The following is a 19609-nucleotide window of genomic DNA, read 5'->3' on the forward strand; positions in this document are numbered from 1 at the left end:
CTAAAGGGCTCTTGTAATTGGATTAGTGCCCCTCCACCCCTTCCCTTGTGATCTCCCGTTTGTTGAAATAACATTTAGTCCCCTTATGGGACACAGGGTGAATATACTGCAAGAAAACCAAATGCCTAGAAATCGGTAGAACAAACCACTTCGGAAAACAATTTGGCATTATCTACTAAAACAAAACATGCAGTCTCACTCTTAGCTATCTACTTGTTAAAAATACATGCATAGGGTACCCAGAACCATGTACAAGAATGTTTATGACCATTCTTTGTTTTTTGTAATTGCTTTGCAAACTGAAAACAACCAATATATCTATGAACATTATGTCATATAATCATAATGAAGGAATGTTATAGCAATGACACAGAATGATTGGATGTATCTCACATACAACAACGGATGTATCTCATAAATACCACGTTGAGTGAAGGAAGTCAGACACAGTTTCAAAAACCAGGCAAAAATAAATGATGCAGGGTCTTAAAGATGCATGTTTGCAGGGGCTTGAAGATGCGTGTTTATCAGGTTAAAGCAAGGAAGTGATTCTCATGAAAGTCAGAAGTAGTTACCGTCTTTGGAGGGCAGTGGCAATAGTGATTAGTTAGGAGACGTGAGTAGGGGACTTTGGGGGTGTTGACGAAGCATGATTCTCTGTGATAAATCATTACGATAAGGAACAAAAAAGGAAGCAAAAGAATGAATACCAGACAGGTATAAGCCTTCTGTGTATAACCAACAGCACTCAACTTTGGCAATCCCAAGAGAAAATTGATTTCAAACTTAGAAGATAAACTATCAATCAAGGATAAAGGAAGAGTAAGATGATTTATCTTCTATGTGCTTTTTTCCTAAGGAATTTCCCTTAGGATATATTCCAACAAGAAAGAGAATACAAGATTGTATAACAAGTAATAGTGGAGGCCAGTGAAAAGAAATCCCGGAGTGATAGCTGCACATCAGGCATTCGAAACCAAGAAAAATGTCTTCCCCTCCAAATGGAATAGATTCCAAACAATAGATAATTTGAGAAGGTAGGAAGTACTACTGACAGGCTCTGGCGAGATATGTTTGTCTTCTCTTAATAAGAAAAAAAAAAGCTTTATTAGAAACTTGTAGTAGAAAAGCTAGAAAAAGTCATGACCTAAAAAGGAAATAAATTTAAAGTAACATGAGGTTTGAGAACTGGTAGAATGTAGGAAAGAGAATCCATTTAACCTTAATATCAGAAACAGTCTCGTTCTTTTATGAGTGACAGCAAATCATGTGATCTTTAGAAATGAAATGTATCCTTACTCTGCAATTAGTAATGTTTACATGTGCATACATACATACACTTCATATCTTGATTTTCAACTTTTAGACACATCCTACGGAAGAAACACAGAAGACCTAATTATAGAGACTGAAAGATGTGTTATCAAACTTGACCATTTAAGGCAAATTTCGAAGGAAAGAGAGTAGAGAGCTGGAAGTAAAAGAAGATGAAGTGTAATATTCTCATTTTACATACTGGGCAGCAAGAAATTCCTTTAAAAGTTGATGAAACAAGTTTAGGCATGTTATTTAAAGTTACAGTGGTGACCAAGGAAAAAATTAAAAATAACATGGGAACAAAAAGCTCTGAGGCGTCCTTGGGGGTTTCAGATAAGTGACTAAATCCTCAGTTTTCATAATAGGGAGTAAATAGATAATTTCTAAAGTTGATAAATGAGGAAAGAGTGATAAAAGTATATTTTTGGAGTTGAGACATGACTACAAGAAGTAAAGCCAGGAATAATTGAAGATAGCTCCTCCTGGAGTTGAAACTAGGGAACATGTGTCTGCTCAGGTAATTCAGAATTGGTTCATCTTTCTCACTGGACAAAAACTTGTTTGTCCAAAAAAAGATGTCTGTTTTTAAATTCTTAAGACTGAGATATGTATGTGCTTCCCAGGTGACTCACTGGTAAAGAATCTGCCTGCAATACAGGAGACTTGGGTTCACCCCCTGGGTCAGGAAGATCCCCTGGAGAAGGAAATGGCAACCCACTCCAGTGTTCTTGCCTGGGAAATCCCATGGACAGAGGAGCCTGGTGGGGCTACAGTCCATGGGGTCACAAAGAGTCGGACACGACTCAGCAACTAAAACAACAGTTTTATGTATATACACACACACGCACGTATAAGTGTACAAATCACACATATATATTAACGATTTAACAGATCTAATTTTTTAACATTTTATAATTCATATGAATAGTGTATTTGCATACATCTGTGTATACGTGTACACATAATGTGGACTGAGTTAAAAAACAATTCCAAAGTAACTTGACAGCTTTCAACTTTAAAAAGTTAAAATTGAATTAAGTTTGAGTTTCTTGGCAAACAGATTATTAATAGAAGTGAATAAGTGTAAACAGTGTCATAAACTGAATAGAATAAATAAATAGAAACAGTGTTTTAAATGGTTCTTGGGTTCTCAGATGGTCTTTAGCAGCTTTTAACCCCCAATGAGGAGCCAGAAGGTAACAATAACAGCAAGTGATGCTAGTACTAGCTTGAAACTAGTACAAAAAGTATTCAATTTTTCCTGTCTATTTTTTCTAGGAAATGAATCGTAAATTTCAGCTGGGAACTTGAGATGCTAGAAACAGATCCCCTAGAAGATTTTATTTCTTACCATAGTATTAATAATATTAAGAGGTATTTCTAGTAGAATTTTATATATATAGCAATTGCTTATGTTAGGGATTTTGTATCTTGGGGATTTACCATGAACTGAGATTTTGACTTCTGCTTTCTTTTTAGATTCTTTCATCTAATTAATCAAATTAGATTAATTAAAACTTTTAATCAAATTAAAACAATTAATCAAAACTTAGATTTATAATATTACATTCTTCTTAGGAGCTCAAACCATTTTCTCCACTGTGATATTCCAAAATATATTTTATTTTGTGATACCAGTGAGTTTTTTCAACTTATTGACATATTTAAACTGAAGATTTTGTTTCCTGACCAGTCTCATGTGCTCTATATCAAATTACCTGGTTCTGAAGATAGTAATCTCAACTAACATAATGCAATGTCAGTGTGCAAAGGATTGCTGAATCCCATCCTAGCTGCAGCTGCCAGGTCGGTGCCTCTGGAAGGAGTCAGTTCATCCTGCACTGTTAGCCCACTCACTTTGTTCTTCATGTGCAGAAGTGCCCTGAGTGAAAGCAAGCAGATGTTTCCTTATTTGTTATTCAGTTAGAAAGATAACACATTGAATGTACATTCTGCATTGCTGTATTTTCCAGAATTATCCTAATGGGTTGCTTATTGTATTTCTTAATTATAGCGCTGCTTTTGATACAGTTCTTGGGATAAATGTTGCAGTCAAGAAACTAAGCCGTCCTTTTCAGAATCAGACTCATGCAAAGAGAGCATATCGTGAACTTGTCCTCTTAAAATGTGTCAATCATAAAAATGTAAGTAATATCTGTGTTTCCTCTGTATACTTTAATGTTGTCAATGATACGTGATAATCTTCTGGGTCTTTGAAGATACAATGAGTTTAGACCAAGGGTAAGCTAGTGATAAAAGTACTACTTAAATGTTTATATTTTATTGATAAAATTGTTAATCAACATTGGGGATGTTGAGTCAACAAGAGGAATTGTGGTCCATAGGAATTTAGGTCACTCATTAGGAATGGGAATGTCCTTGTTACCGTTTGGTTTTCACTATTTCAGTGTGATAAAGTGGCAAGAGTATCGACCTGACCAATTGAGAAATAGCTAAATACTTTTTAGGAAAGCACTGTTCCATAAGTAGCTTTTACATATTCATATTTATGGAAATAATTGTTATTAGATAATGCTTTGTTCAAGGTAGTTCTTCTTGGCACAGAAATCAAAGCATTGTACATTGTAAGGAAAAACAGTATCTCTCTAGAAAATGAGGTACTCGGTCATGTTTCATGTTCTTTTGCTGATCCCTGAGTATTATGTGGAACATGATTTTGATAGCCTTGCCATGTTATAAGATTATAAGATGGTAAGTCTAGAAGGGACTTTGGAGACCCCCTCCCATCTGACTTCTCTTTGTTGCAGAGTTGAGGGGATAAGTATCTTTAAGATCACACTCAGCTCCTTTTGTTATGACATTTCTGCTGGATGTTTCTGGTGTAGGGACAAAAAACTAAGATAATTTCAATCTTTTGAGTCTGTGATATGAATTTGTTTTTAATTTCTCCAGTGCATGCTTTACTTGTTGTTCAGTTGCTAAGTGATATCCAACTCTCTGCGACCTCATGGACTGCAGCACTCCAGGCTCCTCTGTCCTCCACTATCTCCCAAAGTTTGCTCAAATTCATGTCCATTGAGTCAGTGATGCTGTCTGTCCATCTCTTCCTCTGCTTCTCCTTTTGCCTTCAGTCTTTCCTGGCATCAGGATCTTTTCCAATAAATCAGCTCTTTGCATCAGGTGGCCAAAGTATTGGAGCTTCAGCATCAGTCCTTCCAATAAATATTCAGTGTTAATCTCCATTAGGATTGACTGTCTCATCTCCTTGCAGTCCAAGGGGCTCTCAAGAATCTTCTCCAGCTCAACAATTTGAAAGCATCAGTTCTTTGGTAATAAGCCTTCTTTATAGGCAGACTCTCACATCTGTACATAACTACTGGAAAAACCATAGCTTTGACTTTATGGACCCTTGTTAGCAAAGTGAAGTCTCTGCTTTTTAATATGCAGGTTTTTGTGTCTAGATTTGTCACAGATTTTTTTCCAAGTAGCAAGCATTTTTAATTTCATGGTTGCAGTCACCGTCTGTGGTGATTTTGGAGCCCAAGAAAAGAAAATCTGTCACTGATTCCATTTTTTTCCCTATCTATTTGCTATGAAGTAATGGGACCAGATACCATGATCTTAGTTGTTTTTTTTTTTTTTTTTAATATTATTTTATTAGTTGGAGGCCAATCACTTCACAACATTTCAGTGGGTTTTGTCATACATTGACATGAATCAGCCATATAGTTACATGTATTCCCCATCCCGATCCCCGCTCCCACCTCCCTCTCCACCCGACTCCTCAGGGTCCTCCCAGTGCACCAGGCCCGAGCACTTGACTCATGCATCCCACCTGGGCTGGTGGTCTGTTTTACCATAGATAATATACATGCTGTTCTTTCAAAACATCCCACCCTCACGTTCTCCCCCAGAGTTCAAAAGTCTGTTCTGTACTTCTGTGACTCTTTTTCTGTTTTGCATATAGGGTTATCGCTACCATCTATCTAAATTCCGTATATATGTGTTAGTATACTGTATTGGTCTTTATCTTTCTGGCTTACTTCACTCTGTATAATGGGCTCCAGTTTCGTCCATCTCATTAGAACTTGTGATCCAAATGAATTCTTTTTAACAGCTGAGTAATATTCCATGGTGTATATGTACCACAGCTTCCTTATCCATTCATCTGCTGATGGGCATCTAGGTTGCTTCCATGTCCTGGCTATTATAAACAGTGCTGCAATGAACATTGGGGTGCATGTGTCTCTTTCAGATCTGGATTCCTCAGTGTGTATGCCCAGAAGTGGTATTGCTGGGTCATATGGCAGTTCTATTTCCAGTTTTTTAAGAAATCTCCACACTGTTTTCCATAGTGGCTGTACTAGTTTGCATTCCCACCAACAGTGTAAGAGGGTTCCCTTTTCTCCACACCCTCTTCAGCATTTATTGCTTGTAGACTTTTGGATAGCAGCCATCCTGACTGGCGTGTAATGGTACCTCATTGTGGTTTTGATTTGCATTTCTCTGATGATGAGTGATGTTGAGCATCTTTTCATGTGTTTGTTAGCCATCTGTATGTCTTCTTTGGAGAAATGTCTGTTTAGTTCTTTGGCCCATTTTTTGATTGGGTCGTTTATTTTTCTGGAATTGAGCTTCAGGAGTTGCTTGTATATTTTTGAGATTAACCCTTTGTCTGTTTCCTCATTTGTTATTATTTTCTCCCAATCTGAGGGCTGTCTTTCAAAATGGATTAAAGATCTAAATGTAAGACCAGAAACTATAAAACTCCTAGAGGAGAACATAGGCAAAACACTCTCTGACATAAATCACAGCAAGATCCTCTATGACCCACCTCCCAGAATATTGGAAATAAAAGCAAAAATAAACAAATGGGACCTAATGAAACTTAAAAGCTTTTGCACAACAAAGGAAACTATAAGTAAGGTGTTTTTTTTTTTAATGTTGAGTTGCAAGCCAGCTTTTTCACTCTCCTCTTTCACCCTTATCAGCAGGTTCTTTAGTTCCTCTTTACTTTCTGCCATTAGAGTGATATCATGTGCATATCTGAAGTTCTTGATATTTCTCCCCGCAGTCTTTATTCTAGCTCATGATGCATCCAGCTCAGCATTTCGCATGATGTTCTCTGCATATAAGCTAAACAAGCAGGGTGACAATATGCAGCCTTGTTATACTCCTTTCTCAATTTGGAACCAGTCTGTTGTTCCATGTCCAGTTCTGTTGCTTCTTGACCCGCATACAGGTTTCTCAGGAGACAGGTAAGGTGATCTGATATTCCCATCTCTTTAAGAATTTTCCACAGTTTGTTGTGATCCACACAGTCAGAGGCTTTCACGTAGTCATTGAAGAAGTAGATGTTTTTCTGGAACTCCTTTGCTTTCTCCATGATCCATCAGTCATGCCGATTTGATCTCTGGTTCCTTTGCCTCTTTGAAACCCAGCTTGTACATCTGGAAGTTCTCAGTTCACATACTGCTGAAGCCTAGCTTGAAGGATTTTGAGCATAACCTTGCTAGCATGTGAAATGAGCATAATTGTACAGTCGTTTGAACATTCTTTTTCATTGTCCTTCTTTGGGATTGGAATGAAAACTGACCTTTTAGAGTCCTGTGGTCATTGCTAAGTTTTCCAAATTTCCTGCCATAATGAGTGCAGCACTTTAACAGCATCATCTTTTAGGGTTTGAAATAACTCAGCTGGAACTCTGTCACCTCCACTAGCTTTGGTTGTAGTAATGCTTCCCACTTGACTTCACACTCCAGGATGTCCGGTGTCCGGTTCTGTGTATTCTTGCCATCTCTTCTGCTTCTGTTAGATCCTCACCATTTTTGTCCTTCATCATGCCCATCCTTGCATGAAATGTTCCCTCGGTATCTCCAGTTTTCTTGAAGAGACCTCTAGTCTTTCCCATTCTATTGTTTTCCTCTATTTCTTTGCATTGTTCACTTAAGAAGGCCTTCTTATCTCCTTACTATTCTCTGGAACTCTGTATTCATTTGAGTATATCATAAAAACAAAAGTAAAAAAAGTTTTTTTTCTTAAAATATGGTGGAATGTTGCTAGATCTCATGTACATTAATGAACATAGATATAAACCATTTTTTAATAGCAAAACAGTACATTTTTAAATAGCAAAACAGTACAAATGCACAGTAATTCATTTAACCAATTACTTATTATCAAATATTGTTTCTAGTTTTTTACTACTATAAGCAGTGCTACAGTGAACATCCTTATACAGATGAATTCTTTGGCCAAGATTCTGGGTCAAAAAGTATGCATACTTCTGGTTTTGATATATACTGACAAATTGACCTCAAGGAAGACTATCAGTTTTACACTTTCATTGAGTACCTGAGTATGTCTTTTATTTCAGAATTCTTCAGAACTACATATTGTTGATTTTTTTGTTTCACCTTACCAAACTGATAGATGACAAATGATGCCTTATTTTTATTTTCGAGGTTGATTTTCTTTCCATATCTCTACCAGCCTTTTATTTTTATTTCTTGAGCGTTTGTTTTCCATGACCTTTGTCCATTTTTCTCTAGGCCTGTTGGTTTCTCTCAATGCAGGAGATGCAAGAGATGCAAGGGGGAAAAAAAAAAAAACTGGATTCACACTTCAATCTTTACAGCAAGATAAACTTAAAATGGAATAAAAAATTAAATCTAAGGCATGAAACCGTGAAACCTTAAAATGTTTATGAAAATATCCCTTGCCAATGCAGGAGATGCAAGAGATACAAGTTCAATCCCTGGGTTGGAAAGATCCCCTCAAGTAGGAAATGGCAGCCCACTCCAGTATTCTTGCCTGGGAAATCCCATGAACAGAACCTGGTGGGCTACAGTCCATGGGGTCGCAAAGAATCGGACATGACTGAGTGACTGAACACACATTGGTTTCTTTCTTATGCATTTAGAGAAGATCTTTGTATATTAAAGCTATCAACCCTCATTTCTTTTCCATTTGACCTAATTTAGGTTGTTTTTGCCATACTGATTTTTGTCGTCATTTAATGTTATCAAGTCTTGTGGATTTCTTGTCATGCTTAGAACAGACTTTTCTACATCAGAGTTGTATGAATGTTTATCCATATTTTAAAGTTTCATGGTTTCATGCCTTAGATTTAAGTTTTTGTTCCATTTTAAGTTTATCTTAAATAAACTTAAAGGTGTAAACGTTAAAGTGGTGAATCCAGTTTTCTTTTTTCCCTCTTGGCTCTCCAGCCACTCTAATCTTCAGTCTTTTATACTGAATAATTCAACTTTCCCATAGTCATTTGAAATGATTGAGGATGTGTTTTTGATGCTCAAGTAGCAGAATTCATTGTATAACATTGGAGTACCAGGACCAAAGCCTGCGATGGGGTCAGTTTTTGAACCCTCTTTAGGTAAATACATAATACTGTGAGACATTTCATCTTTATTATACCAAAATATAAGCTTAGCCCTCATATTTCAAAACTTTCTAGAAATTTGCACATTGTATTTAAGTTTTCAGAGTTAACATACTGCTTTATTTAGTGTTTTTCTACTTGTAATTGCTTCCTTTTTATGTTCAAAGCTGGAAAGCATTATGTGTCAAAATTCTGTAATAATAAGTTACTAGGGACACATAAAAGTGATTTGATTAAAAGTGCATCTTATTTCCAAGGCAAGAATCCTAATCATTTAACTTTTGAAATACTGTATAATAGAATGTTTTGGTAAAAGCAGTAGCAATAATAAAATTACAAAGCTCTGCTGTGATTTTTTTTTTTGCTAGTTTTTACTACATTTTAATGTTAAACTTAATTTTTATAGTCAAGTAGAGTTGTTTGACATGCTGAGGTTTAATTTTCTCTTTTCAGATAATTAGTTTGTTAAATGTGTTTACACCACAAAAAACTCTAGAAGAATTTCAAGATGTGTAAGTATAATTTTTATTCAGTAATACACTGTGCATGAAAGATTGAAAATTTAAAAGAGAACATGACTGCTTTTTTTAACTTAGGAAATTCAGACAATAATACATTTTTAATGATATCTTAGCCACTTTTCACTGTGAAATAGAAGCAGTGAGGAAAATGAATAATAATATTCAACCTCTCATGCCTGTGGACTTCTCAGGTGACACCAATGCAGGAGGCGTAAGATCCTGGTTTGGTCCCTGAGTGGGGAAGACGCCCTGGAGGAGGGCATGGCAACCCAGTCCAGTATTCTTGCTTTAGCACCCCTTGGACAGAGGAGCCCGGCAGGCCACAGTCCACAGGGTCGCACAGAGTCAGACACAGCTGAAGCAACTTAGCACGCATGTGCTTATCCCTAGATGGTTATCATTTCTACAGCAGGTACAGGATGACTGAAAGTGGATTCCTTGGAGAAGACAGTGCCATTAATACTGCTGATTTGCTTTACTGAAATATAAAATGTTTTTCTCTAGTCCCCTAAAATCCAGGATTGTGGGGTTTAGGTGTTTATAGTTATTATTTGAAATGGGTAAGTAATTAAATATTGTATATTTTCCAAAATCTGAAATAGAATTGTCTTACTAACAATGAAATGAAATATTAGTTTATTACTGAGATACAGTGCTCAATTTTATCCTAAATTTATTGGTTTATTCATTCAACAAATATTTGATTGCCAGAAATTCCCTGGCAGTTCAGTGCTTAGGACTCCATGCTTTCAGTTGAACAGCCAAAAGGAAAATTTGATTGCCATCTTTGTGCTAAGCACTCTCTTGAACTTAACACACTTAGTGACCAAAGCAGGCAAAAATTCCTTTCATTATTTAAGAATTGCAGCTGATTGTATTTCTTCCTAGAGCTTGAAGGAAGACCAGGGAAGATAATCAACATAACAAATAGGGAAGTGATGTCATTCATTAGAATGTGGCAAATGCGGAAGAAATGGAGCTGAGTGAGGGGATCAGAAGTGCTGGGGTTGGAAGTCAGGCTGCAGCTTTAAGTGGGATAGTTAGCGAAGGACCTCATGGGATTGGTGACATTTGCAGAGGCCTTGAAGGAAATGAGGGGGTTAGTCCTACAGATACTTTGAGAAAGGTAGTGTCAAGAAAGAAGGAATGGGCTTCCCTGGTGGCTCAGTGCTGAAGAATCTGCCTGCCAGTGCAGTAAGCAGGGGTTTGATCCCTGATCCAGGAAGATCCCCCATGCCACGGAGCAGCTAAGCCCATATGCCACAACTCCTGAGCCAGCTCTCTAACACTTGGGAGCCACAGCTGCCGAGCCCACGTGCTGCAACTGCTGAAGCCCACGAGTCCTGGAAGCCGTGTTCCACAAAAGGAGAAGCCACCGCAATGAAAAGCCCACGCGCTATAAGAGAGTAGCCACTGCTTGCCGCAACTGGGGAAAACCTGTGCATCAGTGCAGACCCAGCACAGCCAAAATTAAAATAAATACAGTTATATTTTAAAAAGATAGAAGGAACAAGCAGCGTAAAGGAGCAGACATGGGAGTGTGCCTGGTGTGTGCTTTTGAAGAGCAAGAGCCTGTTTGCTGGATCGAAGGAAGCAGAGGAAAGTAGAAGAGGTCGGCTCAGAGAAGTGGCAGGACCGACACTGCTGGACCTCTAGGCCATTGTAAGGACTTCCCTTTACAAGTAAGACTTTCAGTGGAAGAGTGAGTTTATCTAACTTACATTTTAAAATAACTTGGTTTCTGGACTGAGAACCCACTTTATGGGATAGAATACAGAAGACCAGTCAGGAGGCTATTGTAGTAGTTCAGGTGAGAGATTATTGTGGGTGATAGTGATGGTAAAGGCACGAGATTGGATGTCAACACTGCTTTGAAGATAGAACCCCAGTATTTGCTCTTAGAGAGGCTGTGTGGTTTGAGAGAAGGAGTTGCTGAGAACAACATTTGGAATTTTGGCTCAGGTGCTCACCAGAAGGATAAAAGTTCTCTCAAGTGAGATGAGGAAAGCTACGGGAAGAACAGATTTGGGGCTGGCGTAGAATCAGGAGCTCGGTTTTAGACATAGAGTCTGTTGGGCACCCCAAATGATCTGTGAAGCAGTCAGATAAGTGAGCCTGGAGTTCAGGTAGGATGTCTGGGTCGAATGTGTTAATTTGGGAGTTGACAGTCTATAGATGATGTTTAAAACCTTGAGGTCAGAAACCAGAGAAGATCGTCATGACAATGAGTACAGTAGAGAAAAGAATGCCAAGAAACAGGCGCTGGCACTCCCGCAGTAAGAAGCCAGTGGTAGGAGAGGCCACAGTCAGCCAGGATCATGGAACTAGCCACTGCGCTCAGCAACACGGAAGGTGTCAGGAGCCTTGAAGACGGTTTCAGCAAAGTGGTGGGGGCCAAAGCCTGATTAAAGTGAGATTAAGGAAGCATGGGAGAAAAGATTGAAGATGATGAGTGCAGATACCTCTTTGGGGAGTTTTGCTTGCAGAAAGACCAAAAATACAGGATCGCAGCTGGTAGGGGAGGTAAGGTCAAAAGTTTCCTTAAGATGCGAGCAGTAACAGCATGGTTTCTATATTGGTAAGAATGACCCAATAGCAAAAAAATTTTAAATATAGGAGACTTTGAGTGTTTGAGATTCTATTTACTGTGATATAAAGATTGCTTCTTTTCAAAATAGCTTATAAATCAAGATACCTAATAAAAGCAAGTTATCTTTTTACTTTAGCCAGTACAGTGACTAGGTATGAAGTTATTACTTTTTTAATAAAAATCCTGATTTAATACCATAAAGGAATTTGGATAATTTTCATGTGTACATGGCTGATCATTTATTTCCTCAGGTATTTGGTTATGGAATTAATGGATGCTAACTTATGTCAGGTCATTCACATGGAGCTGGACCATGAAAGAATGTCCTACCTTCTTTACCAGATGCTCTGTGGTATTAAACATCTACATTCAGCTGGTATCATTCATAGAGTAAGTAGTGATACTGTATTGGTTTTTTCCTTTTAATCAAAATCATTTTGTTATTGTAATCTTCAGATACAAAAGAACGTATTTTTTAAAAATTTGTCAATGTTGAAAATCCAACATTGGGATCATGTTACTTTCTCAAAGATTGTTGAGATTAGAAGACATTTGTGGAATGCCTGGTTTACCTGCGCCCATCTGAGCCACCCTGAGTGCAGATATGAGCCAACTGCCCAGACTCATACACAGAAAAATGCTGCTTTTTTTTTTTAAGTTTTTATTTGGAAATAACTTAAAACTTAGAAAAAAATTGCAAGAATAGGACAAAGAACTTCCAAATACTTTTACCCAGATATCCCTGCTGTTAATAGTTTTCTCATACTTTAAATACTGTTTTTAGTGCAAAGAATTTGAATTTGGGGGTGGGGGAAAGTTAAAGGCCAAGTAGTATATGATACAGTTGCTCTAGAAGTTTTATATGAGTTATCGCCCAAGTATTCATTTCTTACATCATAAAGTTCTACCGCTCCAGCATCCCAACCCTACTGGTAGGAACTCTTGGAAAGGCTCCAGGCAGACCTCTTGACTAGGCCAAGGCTGGAATTTGAATGGTGGTGTTGCCTGTCAGGGAGTACATATTTAAAAACCAGAGAGAGGTTCTCTAAGCTGATTTTATGAGCTTTTGTAATTTTTTGATTTGTACCACTGTGTAAACAATCATGATAAAGTTTTTGTTTGTTTCTTTGTTGTTTTTTGTTTTTTTTAGCAACTGAAGTATTGAGTGAGACAGGAGGCAGAGATAATAGTTTTATTGAAAGGTTCTTAGTGTTCCTTAAATAGTTACTGTATTGATTTTGTTGACTGTCTTGATGTTATGTTTCAATAGCAAAAAGTTGTATTTTCTGTGAACTGAAGTCTGTGGAGGGAAGAAGTGAGACAAGAACAATGAAACCTTTTCATACACAAAAGAACAGAGAGATTTTTGATGGTATAGTAGTAGTAATTCTTTTGAATCTGTTGGGTGGTTCCATCACAGCCGCTGAATGGAGGCCTCACACAGTAGCAGAGCCCACAGTTCAGAGAGGGCCAAACCCTTGCCCCTTGCGAACATGAGGTCTGAGGCCTGAGTGAGGTCTGCCGCCTGAGGCCTGCCGCAAAGATTCCTGACCGGTCTTCAGTCATTTAAATAATCGCCTTTGCTGCTGCCATGTGGTCAGTTAAAATAATATAAATTCAGTTGATGAATTTGCTTTAAAAATAGTGACACTAGTCATTTTAATTAAAAATAAAGATTTCCTAGCATACCATTCTATTTCTTTTCCTAAAATATTCACAGACTTTTATATAAATTAAGGTCTATATATAAATATATATAAAATATAAAATAAAGGCACTCCTAATTTCTCTTAAATACATATTATATTAAAGTCTTGCCTGAGAATAAGTTCTCAGATAATTAGGCTTCATTATGTTAAGCTTTATTAATTTTGCACAGGCAAGCGGTTTGTCTCGCTTGTGTCTCCCCTCTTGGGCCCAGACGTACATAGGGAAGCACCTCTCGTTCCAGGGATGGCTTGTGAGAGCTGTGGCATACACGTGCCTCTGTTAGGTGATGCCTGGCCCCTGCAGTGTAGGCCCACACCGGCAGACCAGAAAGTCACGTAGGGTCAAGGAGGTTTTGGTGTGCACAGCATGACCTCGCCGACCACCTCTCCATCCTCTGTGTCTCCCCACCGGCTCTTCCTGCCTTGTCTTACACCTTCCTGTTCACACATTAGTAGGGCTGCGGACTTCGTGCTTGCCTGAAAGCACCGTGTGCACATTGGGGGAAGGTAGATAAGGCCCCTGTTTGCACACCCACCACTCCTCCAGGTCCCAAGAGGTGATCAACCACACTTACCCTTTAGTGTGTTAATGGTTTCCTGCGAACTTTTCCTGTCCTTTTTTCTGTATGTGATACCATAGACAAAGAAGGAGATGGCAACTCACTCCAGTATTCTTGTTTGGAGAATCCCATGGACAGAAGAGCCTGGTGGGCTGCCGTCTATGGGGTCGCACAGAGTCGGACACGACTGAAGTGACTTAGCAGCAGCAGCAGCATGTAGACAAAATGTGGTCCACTGGAGAAGGGAATGGCAAACCACTTCAGTATTCTTGCCTTGAGAACCCCATGAACAGTATGAAAAGGCAAAAAGATAGGACACCGAAAGATGAACGCCCCAGGTCGGTGTGTGTTTGTGTGTTGGTTGCTTGGTCATGTCCGACTCTTTGCAACCCCATAGACGGCAGCCCACCAGGCCTCTCCATCCATGGGATTCTCCAGGCAAGAACAACGGAGTGGGTTGCCATTTCCTTCTCCAAAAGGAACCATAGAAAGAAAGAAAGTGAAGTCGCTCAGTCGTGTCCGACTCTTTGCAACCCCATGGACTGCAGCCCACCAGGCTCCTCCATCCGTGGAATTTTCCAGGCAAGAATACTGGAGTGGGTTGCCATTTCCTTCTCCACCCCAGGTAGGTAGGTGCCCAATATGCTACTGGAGATCAGTGGAGAAATAGCTCCACAAAGAATCAAGAGATGGAGCCAAAGCAAAACAACACCTAGTTGTGGATGTAACTGGTGATAGAAACAAGGTCCAATGCTGTAAACAGCAATATTGCATAGGAACCTGGAATGTTAGGTCCATGAATCAAGGCAAACTAGAAGTGGTCAAACAGGAGATGGCAAGAGTGAACATCAACATTTTAGGGGTCAGAGAATTAAAATGGACTGGAATGGGTGAACTTAACTCAGATGTCCATTATAACTATTACTGTAGGCATGAATCGCTTAGAAGAAATGGAGTAGCCATCATAGTCAACAAAAGAGACCGAAATGCAGTACTTGGATGCAATCTCAAAAACGAAAGAATGGTCTCTGTTCGTTTCCAAGGCAAACCATTCAATATGACGGTAATCTAAGTCTATGCCCTGACCAGTAATGCTGAAAAAGCTGAAGTTGAACAGTTCTATGAAGACCTACAAGACCTTCCAGAACTAACACCCAAAAAAAGATGTTCTTTTCATTACAGAGGACTGGAATGCAAAAGTAGGAAGTCAAGAAACACCTGGAGTAACAGGCAAATTTGGCCCTGGAGTACAGAATGAAGTAGGTCAAAGGCTAACAGAGTTTTGCCAAGAGAACACACTGGTCATAGCAAACACCCTCTTCCAACAACACAAGAGAAGACTCTATACATGGACATCACCAGATGGTCAACACCAAAATCAGATTGATTAAATTCTCTGTAGCCAAAGATGGAAAAGCTCTATACAGCCAGCAAAAACAAGACTTGGAGCTGACTGTGGCTCAGATTATGAATTCCTTATTGCCACATTCAAACTGAAAGTGAAGAAAGTAAGAAAACCACTAAACCATTCAGGTATAACCTAGATCAAATCAATAACGACTATACAGTGAAAGTGAGAAATAGATTTAAGGGACTAGATCTGATAAACAGAGTGCCTGATGAACTATGGACGAAGGTTCATGACATTTAACAGACCGGGAGCAAGACGATCCCCAAAAAAGAGAAATGCAAAAAAGCAAAATAGCTGTCTGAGGAGGCCTTACAAATAGCTGTGAAAAGAAGAGAAGCAAAAAGAAAATGAGAAAAGGAGAGATATTCCCATTTGAATGCAGAGTTCCAAAGAATAGCAAGGAGAGGTAAGAAAGCCTTCCTCAGTGATCAATGCAAAGAAACAGAGGAAACCAATAGAATGGGAAAGACTAGAGATCTCTTCAAGAAAATCAGAGATACCAAGGGAACATTTCATGCAAAAATGGACTCAATAAAGGACAGGAATGATATGGACCTAACAGAAGAAGATATTAAGAAAAGGTGGCAAGAATACACAGAAGAACTGTACAAAAAGATCTTCACGACCCAGATAATCATGATGGTATGATCACTCACCTAGAGTCCGACATCCTGGAATGTGAAGTCAAGTGGGCCTTAGGAAGCATCACTACGAACAAAGGAGGTGATGGAATTCCAGTTGAGCTATTTCAAATCCTGAAAGATGACGCTGTGAAAGTGCTGCACTCAATATGCCAGCAAATTTGGAAAACTCAGCAGTGGCCACAGGACTGGAAAAGATCAGTTTTCATTCCAGTCCCTAAGAAAGGCAATGCCAAAGAATGCTCAAACTACCGCACACATGTACTCTTCTCGCATGCTAATAAAGTAATGCTCAAAATTCTCCAAGCCAGACTTCAACAGTATATGAACTGGTTTTAGAAAAAGCAGAGGAACCAGAGATCAAGTTGCCAATATCCACTGGATCATCAAAAAAGCAAGAGAGTTCCAGAAAAACACCTACTTCTGCTTTATTGACTATGCCAAAGCCTTTGACTGTGTGGTCACAATAAACTGTGGAAAATTCTCAAAGAGATGGGAATACCAGACCACCTGACCTGCCTCTTGAGAAACCTGTATGCAGGACAGGAAGCAATAGTTAAAACTGGACATGGAACAATAGACTGGTTCCAAATAGGAAAAGGAGTATGTCGAGGCTGTATATTGTCACCCTGCTTATTTAACTTATATGCATCATGATAAATGCTGGGCTGGAAGAAGCACAAGCTGGAATCAAGATTGCTGAGAGAAATATCAATAACCTCAGATATGCAGATGATAGCAGGCTTATGGCAGGAAGTGACGAAGAACTAAAGAGCCTCTTGATGAAAGTGAAAGAGGAGAGTGGAAAAGTTGGCTTAAGCTCAACATTCAGAAAACAAAGATCATGGCTTCCGGTCCCATCACTTCATGGCAAATAGATGGAGAAACAGTAGAAACAGTGTCAGACTTTATTTTGGGGGGCTCCAAAGTCACTGCAGATGGTGACTGCAGCTGTGAAATTAAAAGACGCTTATCCTCGGGAAAAAAGTTATGACCAACCTAGACAGCATATTAAAAAGCAGAGACACTACTTTGCCAACAAAGGTCCGTCTAGTCAAGGTTATGATTTTTCCAGTAGTCATGCATGCATGTGAGAGTTGGGCTGTAAAGAAAGCTGAGCACCGAGGAATTGATGCTTTTGAACTGTGGAGTTGGAGAAGACTCTTGAGAGTCACTTGGACTGCAAGGAGATCCAACCAGTCAATCCTCAAGGAAATCAACCCTGAATATTGATTTGAAGGACCGATACTGAAGCTGAAACTCCAGTACTCTGGCTACCTGATGTAGAGCTGACTCATTTGAAAAGACCCTGATGCTGGGAAAGATTGAAGGCGGATAAGATGGTTGGATCGCATCACCATCCAACCAATGGACATGAGTTTAAGTAAGCTCCCGGAGTTGGTGATGGACAGGGAGGCCTGGCATGCTGTAGTACACGGGGTTACAAAGAGCTGGACACGACTGAGCAACTGAACTGAACTGATACCATAGGCATAGATACACCAGTTCAGTTTTGCTTACTAAGATGGTTCAAACTAAACATACAATTTAATAACTTGAAAAATAAAACAGCCATAATCCTACCACTTTTATGTTGTATAATTAAAAGCAAATGGAAAGGAAAGTCCCCCAGCCCTCCATTGTCACCTTGAAGAGGCCATTGATGGCATTTGGGTGTTTTCTTCCTGACTTTACACTGATACATCTTCTTACTTAGGTAATACCAGCATATCTGTTTATACTTATGTCCTTTACAACCTTTATTTTTAAAAAATAGGATCATCTTGTACATGATTGTTCTGCAACTTGCTGAATGAGTTGGTCAATCTTTTTTTTTTTTGTTTTTATCAAGGATAACTTATTAAAAAGGAACCCCCACTTTCTCCCTCCTATTACTCTCTCCCCAGAAGCACTCATTCAGTTCTTTTAGCTGTTATTTTGGTGTTTATCTCCCTATCTTGAAATAATATGATTAAATCTCTATTTGTTGATCTCTCTTCAGTTTGGGACAGAAGATACTGATTTAGCTCTCTTTCACTCTCCTGTCCTCTCAGTATAGTTACAGTATAATTGGTTTAGATCAGATGTCAGTTTTACATCATCAGGACCTATAAACACTTTTCACAGTTAAGCTTACATTTATACCATGATTATATTTCTTTTCCCTTCAACTTTTTGTCCCTAGATTTAACAACACTTGTCTTTCACTTGTTAGAGTTGTGGTCTTTGTTGTTTGTTTGAAGGAGGAAGCAAATATGTCTTTACTGCTAATTAAACCCTACGCTTTGTGCCAGATAGTCTAAGTGTTCTCTTGCTGCAGATGGCTTAGCTGTTTCATTGGTTTGATAGTCTTGTGGAACCTCAGCCCTGCTCACATCTGGACTGGCCACACCCATACCTGATGCCAAGGCCTTATCCTGGCCTTGCCCCAGCATTTTTCTGAGGATTTCCTTCACCTCTCTCTGCTTCCTGACCCCCATCTCTCCTTTATTTTGGTGGGACATATCTTCCAATAGCCTCCCCAAAAGTGGTGCATGGAAAGTAAAGTTTTTGAGGTCTCTGATATCTGAAACTCTTCTTCTGCCCTATCACATGATTAATGATTTGATTGAATATAAAATTCTTGGTTATAAATCAGTTGCCCCCTGAGGTATAAGTACTGTACAATTGTAGTGTAGTGTTGTATGGCTTTTGAACTTTCTGATCCTTTGCAGATGCCCTGGTTTGAGTTTTGTTTTTATCTCTGGAAACATCTTTTAAAGTTTCTTTATTTCTTGTATTCTGAAATGTTATGGTGATATGCCTGCATATGGAATTTTTTTTCATTAATTGTGGTGGGCACTTCAGTCTGGGAGGACATGCCATAGAGTTCTTGGAAATTTGTATTATTTCAGAATAGAAATGTGTTCTTTATTCTGTCTTTCTCTGAAGTACCAGTTAGTTGGAGCTCTTTTTTATCTTTAAAAGTTCTTTTTTATAGCATTTTGTTCTTTTTTTAAATTGGAATATGATTGATTTACAATATTGTATTAGTTTCAGGTGTGCAGCCTAGTGGTTTAGTATTTTTGGAGATTATATTCTATTATAGGTTGCTATAAGATAATGGGTATAGTTCCTTGTGCTGTACAGTATACCCTTGTTGCTTCCTTTATATATCTTCCTTATATATATCTGTTAATCCCAAACCCCTAAATTGTCCCTCCCCTCTTCCCTCTCCTGTTTGTTAACCACAAATTTGTTTTCTATATCTGTGAGTCTGTTTGTATTTTGTATATATATTTATGTGTATCATTTTTTAGATTCCAAGTGATTGATATCATATAGTATTTGTCTTTCTCTGACTTATTTCACTAAACATAATATGCTCTAGGTTCATTTACATTGCTGCAAATGGCAATATTTCATTCATTTTTATGACTAATATTCCATTATATATATATATATGTATACATATATATATATATATAAGCATATATATATGCTTAGTCACTCAGTCATGT

General features: G+C 38.5%; 1 protein-coding gene across 5 annotated transcripts in view; it reads left to right on the top strand.

The window, feature by feature from the left end:
* The window catches only part of MAPK9 (mitogen-activated protein kinase 9), a 69817-nt gene that overhangs the window by 23331 nt on the left and 26877 nt on the right, over nt 1-19609 (top strand). For all 5 annotated transcript variants that reach the window (XM_065917241.1, XM_065917244.1, XM_065917245.1 and 2 more), the window contains 3 exons: nt 3332-3461; nt 9131-9189; nt 12040-12178. In XM_065917241.1, coding sequence (XP_065773313.1) covers nt 3332-3461; nt 9131-9189; nt 12040-12178 — 328 coding nt within the window. The remainder of the gene's footprint in view (nt 1-3331; nt 3462-9130; nt 9190-12039; nt 12179-19609) is intronic.

Source organism: Muntiacus reevesi, chromosome 1 (assembly GCF_963930625.1).
Source record: "Muntiacus reevesi chromosome 1, mMunRee1.1, whole genome shotgun sequence".
In the NCBI taxonomy this organism is placed as follows: Eukaryota; Metazoa; Chordata; class Mammalia; order Artiodactyla; family Cervidae; genus Muntiacus; species Muntiacus reevesi.